This window comes from Eublepharis macularius, chromosome 3 (genome assembly GCF_028583425.1).
Source record: "Eublepharis macularius isolate TG4126 chromosome 3, MPM_Emac_v1.0, whole genome shotgun sequence".
Taxonomy (NCBI): Eukaryota; Metazoa; Chordata; class Lepidosauria; order Squamata; family Eublepharidae; genus Eublepharis; species Eublepharis macularius.
Window position 1 is genome coordinate 59582984 of NC_072792.1, and position 19525 is coordinate 59602508.

The 19525-nt window shown below is 43.9% G+C and overlaps 3 protein-coding genes across 3 annotated transcripts; 2 read left to right on the forward strand and 1 right to left on the reverse strand.

Moving 5' to 3' along the window:
- The first annotated feature begins 5269 nt into the window (after window positions 1-5269).
- On the forward strand, window positions 5270-9679 carry LOC129325474 (uncharacterized). The gene is made up of 4 exons (XM_054973135.1): window positions 5270-6597; window positions 7154-7237; window positions 7484-7549; window positions 7628-9679. Exons 1-4 carry the CDS (start codon window positions 6093-6095, stop codon window positions 8128-8130), a joined length of 1158 nt encoding a protein of 385 aa, XP_054829110.1. The 5' UTR covers window positions 5270-6092; the 3' UTR covers window positions 8131-9679.
- A 2732-nt stretch (window positions 9680-12411) lies between these two features.
- LOC129326214 (putative nuclease HARBI1) lies at window positions 12412-14115 on the reverse strand. The gene is made up of 2 exons (XM_054974378.1): window positions 13531-14115; window positions 12412-13119 (listed from the first exon to the last, which is right to left on the reverse strand). Exons 1-2 carry the CDS (start codon window positions 14113-14115, stop codon window positions 12412-12414), a joined length of 1293 nt encoding a protein of 430 aa, XP_054830353.1.
- On the forward strand, window positions 12427-17655 carry LOC129325453 (uncharacterized). Its single transcript, XM_054973103.1, has 4 exons — window positions 12427-15417; window positions 15819-15995; window positions 16263-16427; window positions 17083-17655. The coding sequence occupies exons 1-4, from the start codon at window positions 15075-15077 to the stop codon at window positions 17268-17270; spliced, it is 873 nt and encodes a 290-aa protein (XP_054829078.1). The 5' UTR covers window positions 12427-15074; the 3' UTR covers window positions 17271-17655.
- Window positions 17656-19525: the final 1870 nt, after the last annotated feature.

The following is a 19525-nucleotide window of genomic DNA, read 5'->3' on the forward strand; positions in this document are numbered from 1 at the left end:
CTGATAGAAGATATTTGATTTTGAAAATCAGGCTTCTGGAAGGCAAGATTTACACACTAGCAGCAATATATGCACCAAATAATGCAAGAGAAAGTTTTTATGAAAATCTTTTCCAATCCATTTTCAATTTTCAAGAAGATAATGATCTTTGGAGTCATGAATGGGGTAATGGATCTAAGAAAAAGATAGGTGGGAAAAACAAAAACAAAGAAGGCAAACTTCCCCAAAATGTGCTCTCTCCCCCTCCTATCAAGAAACTATTTTTTGAAGTAATATCTTAAATAGTATATGATGGCTTCAGTGGGTAAAATGTCTAAAAGATTTTTGATCCTATGAAGGGAACACAAAGCTTACAAACTGTCAACCAAGCTTGTGTCTCTTTTACATTGTGGGCGACTGAAGCGGTTTACATAAATAAAAGAAAGGACCAGAGAGCATGTGAGATTTTGACAGCCATAAATTCAGAGAGCATTTACCTCAGAAGTCTCTCCCCTCTCTTCACTTCCCCCCATCTTCTCCAAAATGTGTTTAATTATACGGAAATGTTACAATTGGAAGATGCTTGTAGGATCAAAAATCTGAATATTGGAGACTATACTTTCTTTTCTGACAGACATAAAACACATTCAAGGATTGATATATGCTGGATATAAAAAACATGAGTTATTTATATTGTTTGTTATACTATGTTTACTCTTTCTTTTGACATAATTATAATTGTGCTATTGTTTTTATTTTCTTTTTTCTGTTCTGCTTATATTTATAAAAATAAATTTTATATAAAAAATAATTTATACACTGCCTGAAAATACCTTTGACTATGACACACTAATTAGCTTAGTCCTTAATCCTGGCTGGCTCCACCCATTTTCAATGTAGCAACAGTCAGATTGCAAGACCTCTGTTGGATATAAGTGCAATATAAGTGCATGGCTACAATTTACATTCAGGGAATGTTAGAAGATTCCACTTCTAATGCTGTCCCATTCCTCAGGTTTCAGAGGGGGAGAAACCAGAGAGTTAGAAGACCGGTCAGACTGGTCAGAGCATCTGTTTACTGTTTATTCCTTTACTGCCCTTTGATGTGTAGATTACTACTCAGGAGTAGAGATGGGCACGAACCTAAATACAACCCCAAAAAACCCACGAACCAGGCTGGTTCAGGGTTTGCAAACCAGGGGTCATGGAAGTTCCTTTCCACAGAACTTCCATGGACTGTATGCTTGTTCGTTGGGTCGTATTTACAGGGGCAGTTTAAATGGCCATTTCCCCAGTTAAATGGCCATTTAAACTACCCCTTTAAGGTTCCTGCTGCAGCAAGTCTCCCCCCCACCCCCGCCGCCTGCCAGCTGATAGTTTAAAGGGGCCTGCCTGTCAGAGCCCTTTAAACTGCCCAAACCCCAGCAGTCTTCCTGCCCTTCAAGAGGCTGAAAATGGCCTTCCTGCCCTTCAAATGGCTGCTACGGCAGCCATTTGAGGGTCAGGAAGGCCGTTTCCAGCCTCTTCCATTGCCCTGCAGGCCCCCAGGGAGGTGGAAGAGGCCGAAAACTGCCTTCCCGCCCTTCCTGGGAGGAGAGGAAGGATGCTGCACTGCAGGATAAGGTAAGTGTGGGGCTGGGCTGGGGCTGGGGGCGTAGGGGGACTGGGGTTTGGGCAGTTTAAAGGGTCCTGCCAGGCAATTTCAATTTCCATTCCATGTTTAAATGGAGAGGTGGTATGTATTGCAGAAAAGGGCAATTACTAAAAACGAGTACTGTCTCTCTGAAGCAATGAGAAGCCCTATCTGCATGAACAAGATTGGAAGAGTGGAGTGCAGATCAGAGGCCTTTTAAAAATTTCCTTTTGCCCTGTGTCCAGGCTGTGATTTAGTTAATTATGTCTTTTAAGGTGGAGTTTAAGCAGTGTGCTAAGAAAGCAAGGTCTATAAAATCCTAGGTAGTATAACTGCGAGTTTTCTTTGGGGTCATGACTAGCACTGTTATGAATTGCCTCAAAATGTGCTTGTACTCACTTATAGGATATTAGTTTAAAGTGAGAAGATGGGAGTTTGCTACTACTTTGCACTCTGTACACTGATCAGAAATCGAGTGCACAGCAACTGTTTTGTATTCTGCCCTGGTTCAGACTTCAACCATGCATTTACCAAACGAAAGCATCTGCAATGCTATAATTTAGTAAATTTCAGTACTAAGTCACCCTTATGAATAAGGCAGAATCAAGACTCCTGTAAATGAACATCCAGGAAAACTTAAGAAATGTTCCCTTACAGGTTTTTCTGTGTTGCCTTTCTTAGTGTCAAATTTGACCATTAGTTTGTCCTATACATATGGTATGTATAATTATAGATCATAAAGTGACTATCCTAAAGTGAATTTCAAAAACAGGACACAGCAAGAGATCGCTGAGATAGCACTATAACCACTGACCAACTCCCACATTTTCCTAGGTTTGGCCCAGCTCAGGGGCATTGTTAGGGGGGTCCCCATGGGTGCCTGGGTCCCCCTAAATTTGTGCGGAGCCCCTCCCTAAATCTCCCATGGCCCCGCCTCCATAGATGGTGGCAATGGAAGCCCCTCCCTGTGATGTCATTGGCTCCTCCCTGTGATGTCACTAGCATAGCAATACCTCTGGCCCGGCCCCAGCCCCAGCCCCCCCCCTGGGAAATTGGAAACTCTATGCCCCTGTCCCCAAGGTAGTGAACATCAAGGAAAAGGAACATTTAAAATGTTTAAACATTTAAAATGTATACATATATATTTAACAATAAAATAGACACAACGAGAGAGGAGAGCCAATAAGAGTTTTCTGGGGGTACACCAAATAAAACAGAAAAATGTTCAGTTCACCCTTCATTGAGGGAGACAGACAATTCTCCCTGGGAATGAAGTTCCAAGGTTTTTGGTGCGACAACCAAGAATGCCGTTTCTCAGATGGCTACCAGTCTAGTATCAAATGGAGAAGTCACCTGAAGCAAAGCCTCCAAAGATGACAAGAGTGGACAGGTAGGTTCATATGGAAGAAGGTGGCTTAAGGTATGGCAGCCTCAAGCCATGTGGGGCTTTAAAAGTCAATAGCACCTTGAACTGGGCCTGGAAGCAAACTGGGAGCCAGTGTAGATGGAACAGGATTGGAGTGATATAGTCTATATGACCCATTCCTATCAACTTTTCTGGCCACAGAATTCTGTACTGATTGCTCCACACAGTATTCAAGCGCAGGCCCATTTAGACCTCATTGCAGAAATCTAACCTAGATATTACCATGGCATGCATCACAGTGGCAAGATCTTTCTCATCCAGGAAGGACAGATTACTAGAAGATAGTCCATCCATTAATACTAGCCATGATGACTAAAGGGAATCTCCACATCCAGGGACAGAAATCTTCTGAATAACAGTACTAAGAAACAGCATCAGAAGTCTCTATGCCCTGCCTTTTGGTCTTCCATGACCAACATGACAGTTAGTTGATCAGTGTTTCAAATAGGATGTTAGTTTGGAAGGACCACTGATTTGATCCAGTAGGGCTCTCATTATGAGAGTACAAATTTAGGGTGGACGATATCAGCCAAATTTGTTTTCTTTGGATTGACAAGTGGTAAGTGAAAGAAAAGAAACTGCTGCTTGTATGGGCTATGCAGAAATGATAGAAGGAGAAGGAATGCTTCCCCCAAAGCCACTAAATCAATGGACTGCATGCCTTGGAAGGCGTATGAAGAAGAGTACGGGGAAGGTGGATTGTAGAAATTTTGAAAAAGATAAGGCAGTGGTTGTACACAGATGTTCCACAGCAAAAGAGTCAGAAACAGTTCTTGATGAAGACAAGCTCAAAGCAATAAGTAGGAAAGGCAGTCCAAAAGAGAAATTGAAGGAAAGTTTAAGAAAGTCCCATTGAATTTGAAAAGTTAAAAGTGAAATAATGACAGTAAGCATATTTATGAAACAATTCAGACAGAGAAATGTATTTGATCTAGACCAAAATGAATGCAGAAAATACCTTCTTGGAGTTTTTTCTAAAAGCAGCTAAAAAACTTGATATCTTTTACATATGTTGCTGATGTATCTCCAGAGGTTCTGTAGATATAAACATGGACATCTGTGAGATAATATGGCCAAGGGGGGAACTGAAAAAGAGGTCTTGATATATTTTTTATTTAGACGGCTGCAGTTTTACAAGTATTCTTACACTATGGCTGGATTCAATGTTGGAGAAGCTATCTGTACACATATTGTATTTCACGTATATGTGGCTTGGCTCTGCCACAGAATGTGAGCTCAGCCGTATTGCATCCATGCATATGTGGCTGTTTGTTTTTTCTCAGTATGGATGCATGTGCTGCCAGTGTTTATAAAGAAGCGTGTTTTATTACCCTTCATCCAGCAGTAAATGAAAAGTACTGAACAGTTACATTTGCACCTCAGATTGTTTACACGCGTCTATTGCTCTGTTCTAGAATGAAAACAGCTTTTTATCATTAAAAGCTATGTTTGGGGAAGGTATGGGGAAACTGCCTGAGGGAACTACATTCGAGTAAGAACTTGTTTATTTATTCCAAATCATTCAGGTAGAAATACAAACTTACTATCTGATATATATTTGGAGGGGTTGGAGATCAAGTACTTGATTCATTCTGTATTGGATCTATTGTATTTTGGTTCAAGGTGATTCCTTGATTCCATTTGGAAGTCTTTTCTTTTATTCATGCATTTGATTCTCTGAGACATGCCACATTCAAATGTCTGGTTAACAACTTTAATAAAAATGTGTACAAACACTGACTTTTGCTAGGCATACAAACACACCCTTTGTCTCTCCCTCGCTTCTTATGCTAAACATGATTAAGCAGGGTTGTCGAGCCCAATTCCTGTTACCAGTGACATATGAATGCATAACTGGATTTATAAAGCAATCCTGAGAACACTTTTCTGAGAGGAAGACCCATCAAATAGACCTGAGTAGGATTCTGAACAGATGTACTTAAGGTGCTATCTTGGCTTTCTCTCCATAGCTAGGATCCTTAAACAGAGTTTCCTCCGGATTTTATGCCCTAGATAGTGAAAAAGAAACTAGGTAAGCTATGCACATTCCTAAATCATTGTTAATTGGAGTTGATCTTAAAACTACGATTCCTTCATCATGGTTCGTGTGAAAGGAGAGGGGGAAGCAGCAGGGATGCTAGGCCACCACCTCATCCTCTGGGAGCTTTGGTGGTGGAGTAATGGGCAGACATGAAGTAGCATGACATGCTGACTTTGAGTTATTTCACACTCACACTTAGCAGCGTATCTGTCCCTGGTTTGCATCCCATGTTTTCAGAGTTTTCACATTAGCAAGGCATCCATGGGACGCAGAGCCGCTGTCAGTCCGGGTTATCCCCGATTTTTCTCACTGCGGACATACCGCGAATTTTCCCATAATCCGCTGCCAACTCAATGCTGATCCGATAAATCCCAGTGTGAACACTTTTGTCCCTCTTTTGCTTCTCTCTCCCCCCGCTAAGTCTTGTCGTCGGAAGCTGATTGGTCTGCATCTCCAGCTCCCCAAATGCTTCGTCCGCCATTTTTTCCCCGCTACCTAAACATCAGCGGTACATCTCCATTGGTGCCATCTCTATTCTTCTCTCCCCGTCTTTTGCATCCTGATAAGTTCGTGTTACGCGCCTCACATTTCCAACCCCCCCCTTAAAAAAATGTTTGCCTAGCGGTGAGCGATTGTGGTCATGATGAACCAAACGTTTCAGTGACAACCCCTCTCCACTCAAAACTCTCTGCATTTTGACAATTCAATCAGGAACCACCATCGACATTTTCCAGTAATGAAAAATAAAATTGGCCATAACGTTTCTGCGTTCTGTGGATGCAAAGGTGCATTGAGACATCTCCACTTGTGTGTTCTACATATTTTGACTCCTTTTTTCGGGATGGGAATGGGGTTGGGGCAGTGGGTGGTGCCCTCAAACGAGGTTCAAACTCACCCCTTCTGGGATCACGTGATTTTTGTGGACCAATGGGGTGCCATTATTTGCTGGGCGGGAAATTCAACTCCTGCGATCTGTGCCACCTCCGTGCACTGCTCAACGGTTGCTCAAGGAAATGGCTGCACTAAAACCAACCAGTGGGAGAGGGGTCTCCTGGAGGGAGAAGGAGACATTGGACCTCATTGAATTTTGGGGTGAGGAGAAGGTGCAAGAGGCACTATTGCTCTGTCACAGGAACATTGATGTTTTCGAGCGCATCTCAGAGCAGATGGTGGCGAGAGGCCATGCAAGAACCGCACTCGAATGCCGGACAAAAACAAAAGCTTTGAGACAGGAGTACAAGAGGGTCGCGGCACACAATGGAAGATCGGGAAATGCCCCTGCAACATGCCCTTTCTATGCACAGCTTGCAAGAATTTTCAGAGGGGATGCAAGCATACGGCCACAAAGGGTGGCAAGAAGTCTTAACCTGCAGTCGGTGAGCAATGCCGACCCCATGGGGGAAGATCGGTCGAACCATGGCGTTCCCGCTCCATGGGAGGGATCAGAGGAACTATTCACACATCCAATGGTCACTCTACATCTTCAGGCGGTCCCCGCTTCCACTCCCAATGATTCAGGTGAGCATGCAGTTTTGACCGACATGACTGGTCCTTGGTTGGGGTGGGTTCGCTGTGCCCTCCAGTGTGCCCCGCCTGGGCAGAACTTTCCCGGAGTCTCAGGGGCATTTTTTCCTTCTGCTTAGGATTTCGGGGATATGCTCAACGGATTGATTGTGTTTGGGTTATCACTGCAGGAGAGGGATGAGGCGCAAGTGGGGGGGCATTTCCCTGATTTAACTTTTGTGCGTGGAAGGATGTGTTGTTTATTCTGCCTATGGGGACGTATAACCAATATTGTGGAAATCCGCTTCTCAAGGCAAGCTAGCGGTGGGAAACGTTGTTTTTTACTGGGGCTGGCGCAGGTTTCAGCAGAGAAGGGCTCTGTGAAAGGAGAGGGGGACTTCACCTTGATCAGCCATGTGCAAGGTATCCCAAAGGTGGTTGGGTTATCTTCCACCAAGCATTAATCCACACCTGACAATGGTCTGTAACGTCACCTCCCTTTTCCCCCCCCCTGGAGAACCATGGTACATTAACTGTTTACCAGCCTATCACTTGTTTTCAATTACTGCAGGTTCTTCCACAGAACAAGAAACATCAATCGGAGAAGCCCCCCCAATGGACATGACCGATCCAGAGGATGAAAATGCCGCAGACGGTAAGATGCAGATAGAGTGGGGTGCTTGTGGTCAACAATCAATGCTGCCCTCCCAATGAGCCCTGGTATGCTCCGCTCCATGAGAAACATGGCTATAGTCTCAAAATAATTATCTGTTTGTGGGGGTTGGGCTACCATGGAAAATATTGGTGTAAACATCGTTCTGCTGATGTCAAGAAGACTTCTGTGAGCATGAATGAAGAAGATCAACTCATTCATTTTACAACCAAATCTTTTATTTCCAAGATCCAGATTTAACTCAGATAGAGGAGTTCCCGGAGGTGACAGGACAGGGTGCAGAGGATCCGCAAGGTAGGAAAGAGCTGAAATTGTGACCTCCGCAAACTCCTTTGTAACTACTACTTGCATAACCACTGTCCTTTCCAACAGGAGATCTGAACAATCCACCAGCAGTGGAACAACCGCAGGTCCCCACGGCACAACTGTCTCCTGCTACACGCTTAGAAAAGGCGCGCACCAGAACCAGGCGCGTCTCTGTCCTCACCAACGTTGCAGAGAGAATGCTATCTCAGGCACAGAGGGAGGAACAAAACAACAGAAAGGAACGTGGAGAAATTCTGGAGGCAACCAGCCATTGGCGTGCAGCCATGGAATCAGAGACAAGATGGCACGAGGACATTATCAGGGAGGCAAGAGAGGATCGTAGGGCTTTTATTGAGGCACAGTCACAAAATATGGAGGGGCTTAATAGGGCTGTCGGTGCCCTCAGCTCCTTGACTGAACTCTTTGTCAGGGAGCAAAGAGCAGGCCCGGTTGCAGAAACTTCCCAAAATGCCAACAGCAAAACACGCGATAACGATCATGAGAAGGCACCACTAAGAAAAAGGGCTCGGATCATTAAAAAGAGAGAAAGATATGATCCATCCCTCTGAGCCCCACATGTTTTTCCGGTGCAGCATTTGGGTTGGAATCTGCATATCACACGTATCATTGCTGTTGAAATTATGTTTGTCACAGCTGTAATTGTGTTTTTCGATGTTGGCGAGGGGTTGACAATGGCCATTGAAAAAAATTGGTTTTTGTTTCCCACCGCAATCCAGGTGCGGTTTGCCAGATCTATTTTTTGACCACGGTTGTTTGAAATGTTGACCCATGGGAGAAACTACACAGTTTTAAATTTGTTTTTTATTCTTTTCAAAACTTGAAAGATTACATGTGAGGCATCATATGGACACTTAACTAACATGCATGTTAAATAAATCTTTTCTACATCTCCTTAAACCTTGACAGCACATTATCAATGTCGGACCTCAATTTCTTGTTCTCCTCATTCAAATTCCTCACATTGTTTTCTAGCTTCTTCACCAAGGCCTGCAGGCTGTCCATCCTTCTGTTGGTTTTCTTTGCTGTGGAAACAAAAGGTGTAAGCGCAGAGTGGCCACTTCTGTGTTCACAAACGTAGTAAGTCATTGATGGTTACTTACCGCAGCTGAGGCATGTTCCCACTGCCTTGTGAACAGTCTCCAGTATCTCAAGGGGCTGTTCCCTTGCCAAAGATGAAGAAGGCACATTTACAGTGTGTAGTGGACACCGCGCTTGAATGCATTCCTCACAGGGGTCACCTGAAAAGGGGGTTTGGAGAACTTGATTTAATTTTGTTCATTGTCATTACAGAGCACGTGTTTAACATGTGGCAGAATGACGGTGTAGTTAGTTCCATTTGTGTACCTGAATGCTCAGTCAGCTGTTCTGGTGGAATCACTGCTTGCTGAGGTGTGACTTCTTCATTGAACTCGGAGCAGTTTCCCTCTTCTTGCTTCACTGCCTCAGAACTGGGTTGCAAGGCCATTTCATCCATTGGCACGGTCACCTCTGAGCCTGTTTCCTCCGTGGGCTCCTCCTCCCCCTCATGTCTGTATGATGTTGCTGGAGAAACACATGAAGAGAATTAAAACATCAGTAAGAGCAGTATTGATGAAATGTTATGAACAAGGAATTCTGACTAATTCAAAAAATGGGGCAAGGGAATGTTGAAATGCTGATCACCCTAGGCAACCGATGCTGTATCATGTGTAGGGATTTAGGGAATGCCGTTTAGATTAGAAGGCCGGTTTGGGATCTTGGGCAGGGAGGGGGGGGAATACCCATGGAGGAATGATAAGGGCTGAGGTGTGTGGAATGCTGTTTTTACTTACCGCACAGTAGCCAAGTCATCTTTAAGAGAACACATTAAAAATATGTGCTGACATAAACCATAAACCTTTCCCAAAGAACAGAAACAAAACAACTTTTAAACATGGTGGGATAGTCTTCAAGGACAGGGCACAGTCCCAGTGCCGTTCAGTGCCACGTGTTCCTGTGTTCCATGTGCTGATCCCAACACAGCATGCCTGTTCTGGGGTTTTTCCTTGAAAACTTCCATCCAACATTCCTCTCATTCAGGAAATTGGTGCCTTGTACCAACATACATTTCCATCTTAGTGAGGGGATTGGGATGGGTGAGGGGGGGGGGAAGACCCGGTGTTTGATGATGGTGCAAGGGGGGCCCCATCTCACTTAAAGCATGGTGAAAACATTTTTAGAGGTGTGCCTTCACAAAATAAACATCCCACAGTACTACATTTACCTTCATGGTGGCGATCCTCCCAGCGTGGTCTCCCAGCAGCTATCCACAAACGCATCATTGAGTGATGGTGTGGGATCCGCCCGCTGCAGCTTGGGATGCCTTGGCATGCCGTAAGGGATGCCATGAACTCGCATTTCAGCCTTTTAAATTTGGTCCTGCACTGGTTGGCATTTCGGCTATAACCAGCATCAGTCAGCTTCCTAGCAATGGCATGGTACGCCCCCCTGTTGCGCTGGTGTGCGCTCGACATAAAATCGGCTGCAAAACCAAGACGCAGAACAATTTTCAGAAGCAGGGACACCTCCTCAAATTGCCAAAAGGTGCCCCTAGTTCTCCGTGGTGGCATGTCTATTTCCTGTAGTCCTGGGTTCCCCGGTCGAAGAGGCCAATCCTGATTTGTCAGAGACATCATATTCCGACCCAAATAAACGTCTCTGATTGGCTGTGTCAGGGTTAATCATTGCGAGCAATTTTTTTTTCCAAAAAAAAAATTCCGCCAAAATAAAGGTTGGCCATTTCTACAGACAGCATGAGTGCAGGGGCGAATTCAAATACAAATGTTTCCCACCTTCGCCGAAATGCTTGATAAGGAAGAAAAGGTTCATGCGTACATCGGATTGCTGAACAATGCAACTCAAAACATGAGCTGGAAATATTTCGGGGATAATAGTAGGGGTGTGCAGGGGACGCCTGTCTCAGCTGTATATATTTGGTTTTAAGAATCAGGAATTCTTGTCAGTATTTGGGGAACACTGACACGGAAAGACACCACAGAACCAGCTTACTGGCTAGAATCTCGATTCCGAAACCTTCTGCCAGAGTTAGCAGAGCTTGGGGCGGGGGGTTTCCGACCAAATCCAACACAAACCGTTGGAGACCTTCCCTTCCGTCTCCACATGAATTTCATAAAGATTTTACGGACTCCAAAACAAGGTGCCCCATTCTTCAAACAATATCCATGTTTCTATATGGAGAAAAAGGAATTCATCTTCCCAGGTAGTTCAGGGTGGCCTTTTGTAATCAAAATGCTGCCAACTTTCATGGTGCCTGCTCCCACCTGTCCTAACTTCCTCTAACATGGTTCAGGCAGATGCCGGTTGGGTGGTCCTTTTAATGGACTCAAAAATATGTTGTTCTTGGCACCCTCTTTCTCCATCATCTCCCACGTTGAAAATAAGAGAGGCTGGTCGTTCTGGGGTTAGGAATATTGCATGAAAGATGCCCAGTAACATCAGGGGAACGTTTCCTACCTGTCCTCCAACCCCCCAAGCAAGCACCAAGGCAAACCAACCTGGAGGGGGGGGCATTTGGTTCCACCTCGAAGGGCGGTTCTCGTGCCACACAACTTCGTGCCTTTAACTGTGCGGTAGACCAGACACCGTCTACATTGGTGGTGGGGGAGAACACCAAAGGGCATCTGGAGAGCTGGTTGTGATTCCCCACTCCTCCGCTTGAAGACAGCTGGGTCACCTTGGCCGAGTCACAGTTCTTTGGAGCTCTCTCAGCAACACCCACCTCACAGGGTGACTTTTTTGGGGGAATAATAACAGTTAGTAAACCGCTCTGAGTGGGCATTAGGTTGTCCTGAAGGGCGGTATATAAATTGAATGCTATTATTATTATTATAGGGGAAAATAGGGCACAAGTCACTTCACCTTACAGAACAACCCAAAACACAATTGCTATAAGAAAGGATTTTTTATGTCACTTGTTTGAATATAAAAACCGGTGGGTGCAGACCTAAGGCCGTGACAGCATTCCCTCAACCAGAGAGATAACACTACGTAATTCACACACAATAATCCCCCGATCAAAATTGCTGGCAGAATTTGTGCATGCTATTTGTGTTATTTGGTGTTGTAGGCTGCTTTCGTGTCCTGTTGTGCCCACCAAATGGGAACCCGAAAGACCTCAAAGAAATAATTTTTTTTATTTCCCGTGATAGAGTTTGGTTTAATTCTGCACAGTGTGGTTAGTTGTGTTATGTACTGCCTGTGTTATATCTCACACTGTCCTTCTCAATTTTAGTTTGAAGGAGAGAATGGTTTTTTTATAATAGAGTACTTTGGTGTGTAGTTGTCATTTTTCCTTTGTTCTGTAGGTGGTTCCCATCGCAGGGAACACTGTGGAAGTGTGACGTTGGGGGAGGGTGTTTGTGGATCTGATGCTGTTTCACACGGATAAGCTAGCATTCAACAGTGTGCTGACCATCTTGGCACCCCTGGGCTGTGCAATGATGAACCCTTTTTTTCACTTTCCCTCTTTGTGGAAACCCCTCCTGCTCACTTGATGCCCACCGAACAGAACATTTCTTACCATGATGTTATAAAAATTTATTTCAAAACAGGAATGGAACAATGAGAATTCACTCATTAGATCATCATTGAATCTCTAAACAAAGCTTTCTAACAAACCATGTTTCATAGGAATCCAGCACTTGCAACTGAATGCATGACACATCCAATCAAGGCAAAACCAACAAGAAACATTTTTTGAAACCGTGAGTCCAACCTCTGAACATGCAACAATCGTTTCTTAGTTCAACCACAGATTTTTTCACAATCAGACTGAAGAGCTTTTTATATTGTTAGATTTCTCTGTTTCGAAACATGTGGCGTGCAAGGGCATCGCGCACCAACTTCCCCTCCTCCCGGTGCCTTCTGTCTCCCACAGGGAGTTCAAGAGATTCCTCATCCACCTCCACAGGCCTCACGGGAGAATCATCCTCTGGAATGCCATGACCTTTCAATTCACAAATGTTATGTAGCACCACACACGCGGTAGCTATGCAGGTCACATTCTCCTCCGCAACCATAAGCTGTGACCTCAAACACCTCCAGCGCCCCTTCAAACGTCCGAAACATCTTTCCACTATGGTCCTAGCTCTGGTGAGGCAGCGGTCAAAGTATGCTTCTGCGGGAGTGTGGGGCCTATTGAAGGGCTTCATCAGCCACCTTCTCATGGGGTAGGCTGCATCAGATATGATGAGTGGTGGCACGGTTACACCCTCTATTGTAAGACTGGGGTTGCCTGGCACAAACACCCCCGCATCCATTGCCGTACAAATTGCAGAATTCACAAAAACAAAGGCGTCATGGTTCCGCCCACTCCAGCCAACCTCTGCATCAATGAATCTTCCAGTATGGTCCACCGTGCCCTGGATGAGAATGGAATTGAATTTCTTGCGGTTGATGTACTCCCGTCCACGGCCTTTAAATTTGCAAATGGCAACATGGGTGCCATCAACTGCACCAATGCAATGAGGAAAGCCAAGTTTCTGAAATCCAGACATAATCTGCAATGAAAGAGAAAAAAACAAGATTGCTGTTAGAGAGAATCCCCTCTTTCTCCCACCGCCTATATTCATAATCTTCTCACTACAGCGCTGAGGCAGTCTCACATCTCCAGAATCCAGAGGAGTTAGCCGTAGTCTGTACTAGTGAAATAAAAAAGAGTACAGTAGAACCCTCAGCACTTGCAAATTTTACTGTAGCTCAAGCTTTTGAGAATCACAGTTCGCTTGTTCAAACGCACAAGAAAAAAGGGAACCGCGACTCTCGAAAGCTCATGGCACGATAAAATTGGTTTAAAGGTGCAGCTCATTGCCTACATGTCAGCAACATAGTTTTTTGTGCTTCAAATTGTAATCTTTGACCAGTACAGTTTGAATGGAGACTGTTACTCTGGGAGATGAGTGCGTACTCACCCTCGCCACATCAGGTCCAAGGCACACGACTCTACTGAGTAGCTCCAATTCTATCGCCAAGCAGACCTCCAAGACGATTCCTGCCACTGTTGAAATACCCACTCCGAATTGGTTCATGCATTGACGGTAAGTCGAACAGTTGGCAAGATACCAAAGTGCTATGGCGACTCTCATCTCCACAGAGATTGGATTGCGAAGTCTGGTGCGCTGACGGGAAAGTCGGTGCCCTATGGAATGAACCAATTCATTGAAAGTCTCCCTGGTCATACGAAAATTTTCAATCCACAGCTGGTCATCCCATATGGCAGTGACGAAATTGTCCCACCAGTCCCTGCTACGGGGATAAATCCAGTAGCGACGGGGGACTCTGATTCCGGCTACAGCGAGAAAACGTGCTCTGTTCATTGCTGTTCTCCTTGTTCTCCATAAAGGCGGAGGTATGCACCTCAGTGCAAGTGATTTCCTAAGCATTCTCCTTCTTCTAACCACTCGCATCCAGTAACTGTTGCAGGCATCGATCGATCGCTGAATATAGATAAAGATGATGTGAAGCAAGGCCAGTGCCAATGCTCGGACCGCAGACATAATTCAGCAGAATAAAATCGGGCTCAAAAAATCCTCCGCAATTCCAAAGTATGCCGTGAGAGAAATGTGTTCACAAGAGTGGAGAACGCACAGTTCCAAGGAAAACTCCCGCCCAAGTTGGCCAGCCTATCATCGTGGCCACATTTTTGGCGGGAGAAAAATCATGACTTCCTAGAGGGGAGGAAGGACATTTGCTAGGGATAGTTGTGCTTGTGTCTTTTAGGGCAAAGAGCATAGAGTAGACTTGCAGGAGCAGATTGACCAGTTCTTCCACTCAAATGTCGAACTAAAGCGATGACTACACATGTGATGGAGCAAAATTAAGAGGGGCGGATTACAGTGGATTGATGTGTTGACCCCCTCCCCAGTCCAGTTTTCCTGACTCTGAAACACCTATCAGAAAAAATAAATAGCGGTATGTATGTTTTGTGAAGTAGCGCTTTGTTTTATTAAAAAAAAAGTACTTGGTCCCGTTTTTTTCAAGCACAAGGAATGCAGTCAGTCTAAAGCGTTGTGTGATTCTTTGCCCTGTCAATTCGCACACGCACCACTGTCTTGTTCGGTTCCCACAATTTCTTTCCCCTTTACTAGTCACGTGATGGAAAAGAACTCGAGTTTCACGTTCATCCATCCACGAAAGAGTAAAAAATGGTGCGGTAGGGTAGGAAATCTTGTCCTAGATTTTTTTTTAAAATGGTTTATCTGTGTTCACCACGAATTAAACAAAATTACACTTCAATGTCACAGTCACAAGTCCACACGCTTCTGAGAAATTATCATAAGCCTCTACTTGATCTGTCCACCAAAATAAATTTTTACTTGAGAACATTCCATGTTTTTGGCGGGCACTAAGACGATTGGCTAAAATCGTTGAGGGGGCGGGCGGATGAAATGGGAGACCAATCACTCTTGAGAGAACTTTTTGGAATTTGTGTGTGGCGCAGTGCACTTGGTGCAAAATGATTTCCCGGCGTCGTGGAAATGTCTGGGAAGTGGAGGAGGTATCTCTTCTTCTGAGGGTTGTTCGGAGGAGTGGGCATGCATCTCGGTTAATGGCCAGCACGCAATCAAGCAACCGCGGCATCTATCGATTTCTTTCAAGAGTGCTACGCAGTCGCGGCTTTCATCGAACGGCCAACCAGTGTCGAAGCAAATTCCAAAAACTGAAGTCCGATTTCATTTCATCAATGGAGGCACTGCAATGCATTCCTAGAAGCAGTCGTAGAATTAGGGTGCACAACGCGATGATGCTAATCTGGAAGGCGGCAGGGAGGCCTCGATGTCAAGAAAGACCTCATGATGGTGAGTTTTTTGAACCCCCCCCCCCCGTTCCATGGCGGACCATGCAAGTCCCCCATGTTTAATGACACCTTTTTAGTGGCATGTTCTCAAAGAGACTTCATTCCTCATTAACAAATGGGTGTTTTTTGAAGTCAACCTTCTGTTTGTCACGCTCTAATTTTAATCTTCGAATTATTTGTCACGATTGGAAAGCCATAGAGTGTTCTTAGAGAAATACCATCTCCTCAAAAGCATCTTTCATGTTAATATGCAATTCCCCCGGTCACCACTTTTATGCTATGCATCCTGTTTGATCCCCTTAACTGAATGCCTGGATCATAAAAAGCAAAGTAAGCAAAGGGAAACATTATCAGGGCGATCATTCCGTTTTTTACCATTGTTCAAATGATTTTTCATTTCAGAGATTATCTGTGAAAGAGCAGTCAAGATTGAAGAAACTTCATCTGAGGATGATGAGAATTCAGAAACTGTTGCAGTGGAATCATCAAGTGCAGCAGAATCTGATGCGCAAGCCTATGCACCTCTTGGAGTGACAACTGAAGACCCAGCAAAAATCAATACAGCAGCATTTCCTCAAGGTAAGTTTAACTTTTTATGTGATTGTTAGCTTACTAGAGTTTACCCATGGCAAACTAATTCAAAAACCATCGACAGGATTCTTAGGAAGTCATGAACTCCAAACACAGCCACCATTTTTAATTTGTTTTTTGATCCGTCATCAGATCAGAAAATGGTGCAATTTTAAAAATTTGCTTTCTTGTCCAAGTACTTTGAGAAGTGAGTGGTGTATTCCATGTACCAATAACAAGATCATTAATTGGAATTCTGCTGTATTGAATCACTAGCTTCAGAGAGAGAAAGAACAGATGACAGTGGATCTCATCGCCTAGAAACTGAAGAAACCGTAATCGTTATATCTTCCGGCAATAGTCACGAAGAAGCAACTGATGACATGACTGCTCCTGAAACCATAATGCCCGGAGATGTATCTCCACAACCGAGTACCTCAGGTAATTTTTTGTGTGGTTCACACGTGCCATCAAGAGCTGCTCTGAAAATTGTGGGATTGCATGAGATTCTGCAGGAATGAATGGCCATTATTTTGCCAATCAAAGCACTATTGCCTGGGAAAAAAACCATCAAGGTAACCAGATCCACTCTCAGCGAAAACAAAACATATTTGTTCTCCATGATGACTCCTTTGAAGGTGAGAGGAGTACAACTAACACCTTGTCAACGTTTCTTGAGTGGTACGTGAAGTGAACACGATCTCTTGATATAGCTCTCATCACTAGAAAACAATTTCAGCCTTTATTTTTCAAGGGTGTTTAGCAGTGTTCCCATTATCTTGTTTCCTTTGTTTTTTCCTGTGCCTAAGGCTGTTATCTTCTGCGCGGTTTCTCTGGCAGAAAAAATTGTCTCTGTATCAGCAGTCCAAAGTCTTGATAACCCAAAGTGGTGACTTATCTTCCATCCTTCATAATCGTGAACGTAAACAATGCCCAACATGTGGTGATGAGGAGATCAGTTCATTCCTTGAACAAAACACACTGCGGCTCTAAAGATATCAAGCCTAGGCTCAAACTACAGCCTTGCCAACACTTGCACAACCTTCAGATGTGGGATTCCTCTGGAAATTTCTAACAAAACCTTTTCTCTTTCTAGCTTCTTTAGCAACACACAGTGGTGCCGCAGTGAGAAAGTATGCCATGAGCGCTGAGCACAAACTTCGCATAATTGTGGAAACAACTTCTTCTGATGCTGAGGATGAGGACAGAAACGCCGTTGAGGAAGGCAGAACCGAGGATGCAGAGGGAACTCCAGTTCTCTCATTTTCCCCAGGCACGTTTTAGCTATGCCACATTTGAGTGGAGATACATTTTTCGCTGATTTATTTTGCTGGGTGACACTTCAATATCTGCCTAAAATATTGACTGACTTGAATTTTGCAGGTGATACTTCAGCGGGAGGTTTGCGTGACATGATGCCAAATAAAGACCAATCCGCTGATATTGCCGAGATCTATCGTAGTATGCTGGGAATACAATCTCTATGTCTATCAAGAAGTAAGTATGACTATTCCAAGGAAAACTTGAGGCAGAGTTTGGTGTGGTGTTTCTGATCACGCGGCTCAGATCAGGCGCGACAGTACCAATCCCACATCACGTATGGAAGTCAGTAGGGAAACATTCACCGAGTCATTGATATGTGGATTCATAGATCCAGATAAGTCATCAGTTTTAGTCTGTGGTCACATAATCAAATAGTGTCCGTTCAAAACTATTGACATAACCGATGTAATTGAAGCACATTTCATGAATCACTGGACTATTTGGCAGATGCAAGTAGGCACAAAGGATACATTTTTCATAGGTTTTGAACGCGTGGTGGGTGCAGGGTGGATTCAAACAACTCCTTCCAATATGTGGATGCAAACATCTCCCCCTGGTATGCAGATCAGTCCATCCCTGTAATGGGTCATAGGAGTGGCCACGTTAGTCTGCGGTTGCAGAATAAAAGAGACTCCTCCGGCACCTCCGAGAACAACCACTTCCAATGTTGCGGATTCCTTTGATAACCAGGGCTCTCCCCACCAGATAAAGTTTGACAAAGAGAACTGTGAACATCAAAAGCCAAAATATCGGCTTTCGTGGAACACACATCTCTCCGTCAGATGCGTCCAGTGGTGAGAGCTATGTTTCTCCACAGATTTTGCTGCATTAGTTTCGGTTGGTCTGGGAGGTGAGGCCATACTCTTTTGCAATTTGCAAACATGTAGTTATAGCTTGGCTTCCATGTACCTTATCATGGGCAAAATGATCTCAATATCATAAGAATATGGTTGCATTGGCATATCAGATGGAAATGTAAGCATCTACCCCACAGTGTCCACTCCTTTTATGCACCTAACCATTATCTTTTGACCCACTATGCAACGTACAAAGAGCGCAACTCATAACGACAACTTACGCTTAAATTAAATGGGTCAGTATCAAGGGTACAACTGGACTCTGTTTGATTTTGTTCTCTGGAGCCATCTCGACACCACCAACCGTACCTGGTGATTGTTTTGTGGATATTTTCAAACCTTTAAAAATGCCAGGAATGGCCTTCAAGTTTTCCACAAGGATTAAAAAAAATTGTTTGTCACTGGTGTAGTTTTGATAACCGCAAAGTTCTCGCAATGTCGAAACCCATCTCTTTATGAAGAACTAAATTTTTTTGCTGTTTCTCAACAGTGGGAAGATACCATGAAAGAATATGCCGATTGGAGAGAAGCAATAGAAGCCTTCACAAAGAACTGAGTTCTCTAAAGAAAAAGGTTTCTGCACTTGAGCGAGGTCATCGCAGCTCAGGAGCAGAGCAATCAGGAGATGACAAGAAGAATTAGCCAGTGTTATGTCAGCTTGAAGAATGTTTAAGCAATATTTTACTTTGTTTCAGAAAGAAAAAAAATGTATGTTTAAAAATAACGTAATGGAAGGAAAGATTACAATTGACAACTCTCACATGTCAATTATTTCCAGTGCTTTATGAATCATGTTGAAGTTGTTTGCAATGTGGATAATAATTTCTCATGAACAGCAAAAGCAAGATCTTATTTTCATTTTTTTCTAATCGCTGTGTGGTTCTAATGTCATGCAAAATTGGAATTTTGAATCAGTGACAAGATTTTTGTTCCTCGGTGTTGGGAAGTCTGTGTTATTTGTTTCTGATAAATAAATCTGTTTTCAATGTTAAAAAATAAGACATTGTGTGTGTTAAACGTTGTTATGGACTGAGAATTTTTCAGAGGTGTCCCCGCAGCTCACGAGCAATCTATTTATTATGCTTGACACTTAACATCTATCATGGCTCGGTTTCAATAGTTGACAAGGCCGTATGTGTCTGTGATGGGTAAACATGAGAACACCTCAAGATGTTAGTTAATTGAAGCAGTTAGGCAACCACCCCACCGGTCCCTATCTTGGGGAAAAATTGAAAAAGATGCCCCACAGAGTCATTCATAACATAGGTTTATGTTGTTTCCTGAACTATCAGTCCAGTGGAGCAAGCAAACATGGAACAGTTGTCAAGGTGAAAATCTATTGACATACTGTTACTGCAT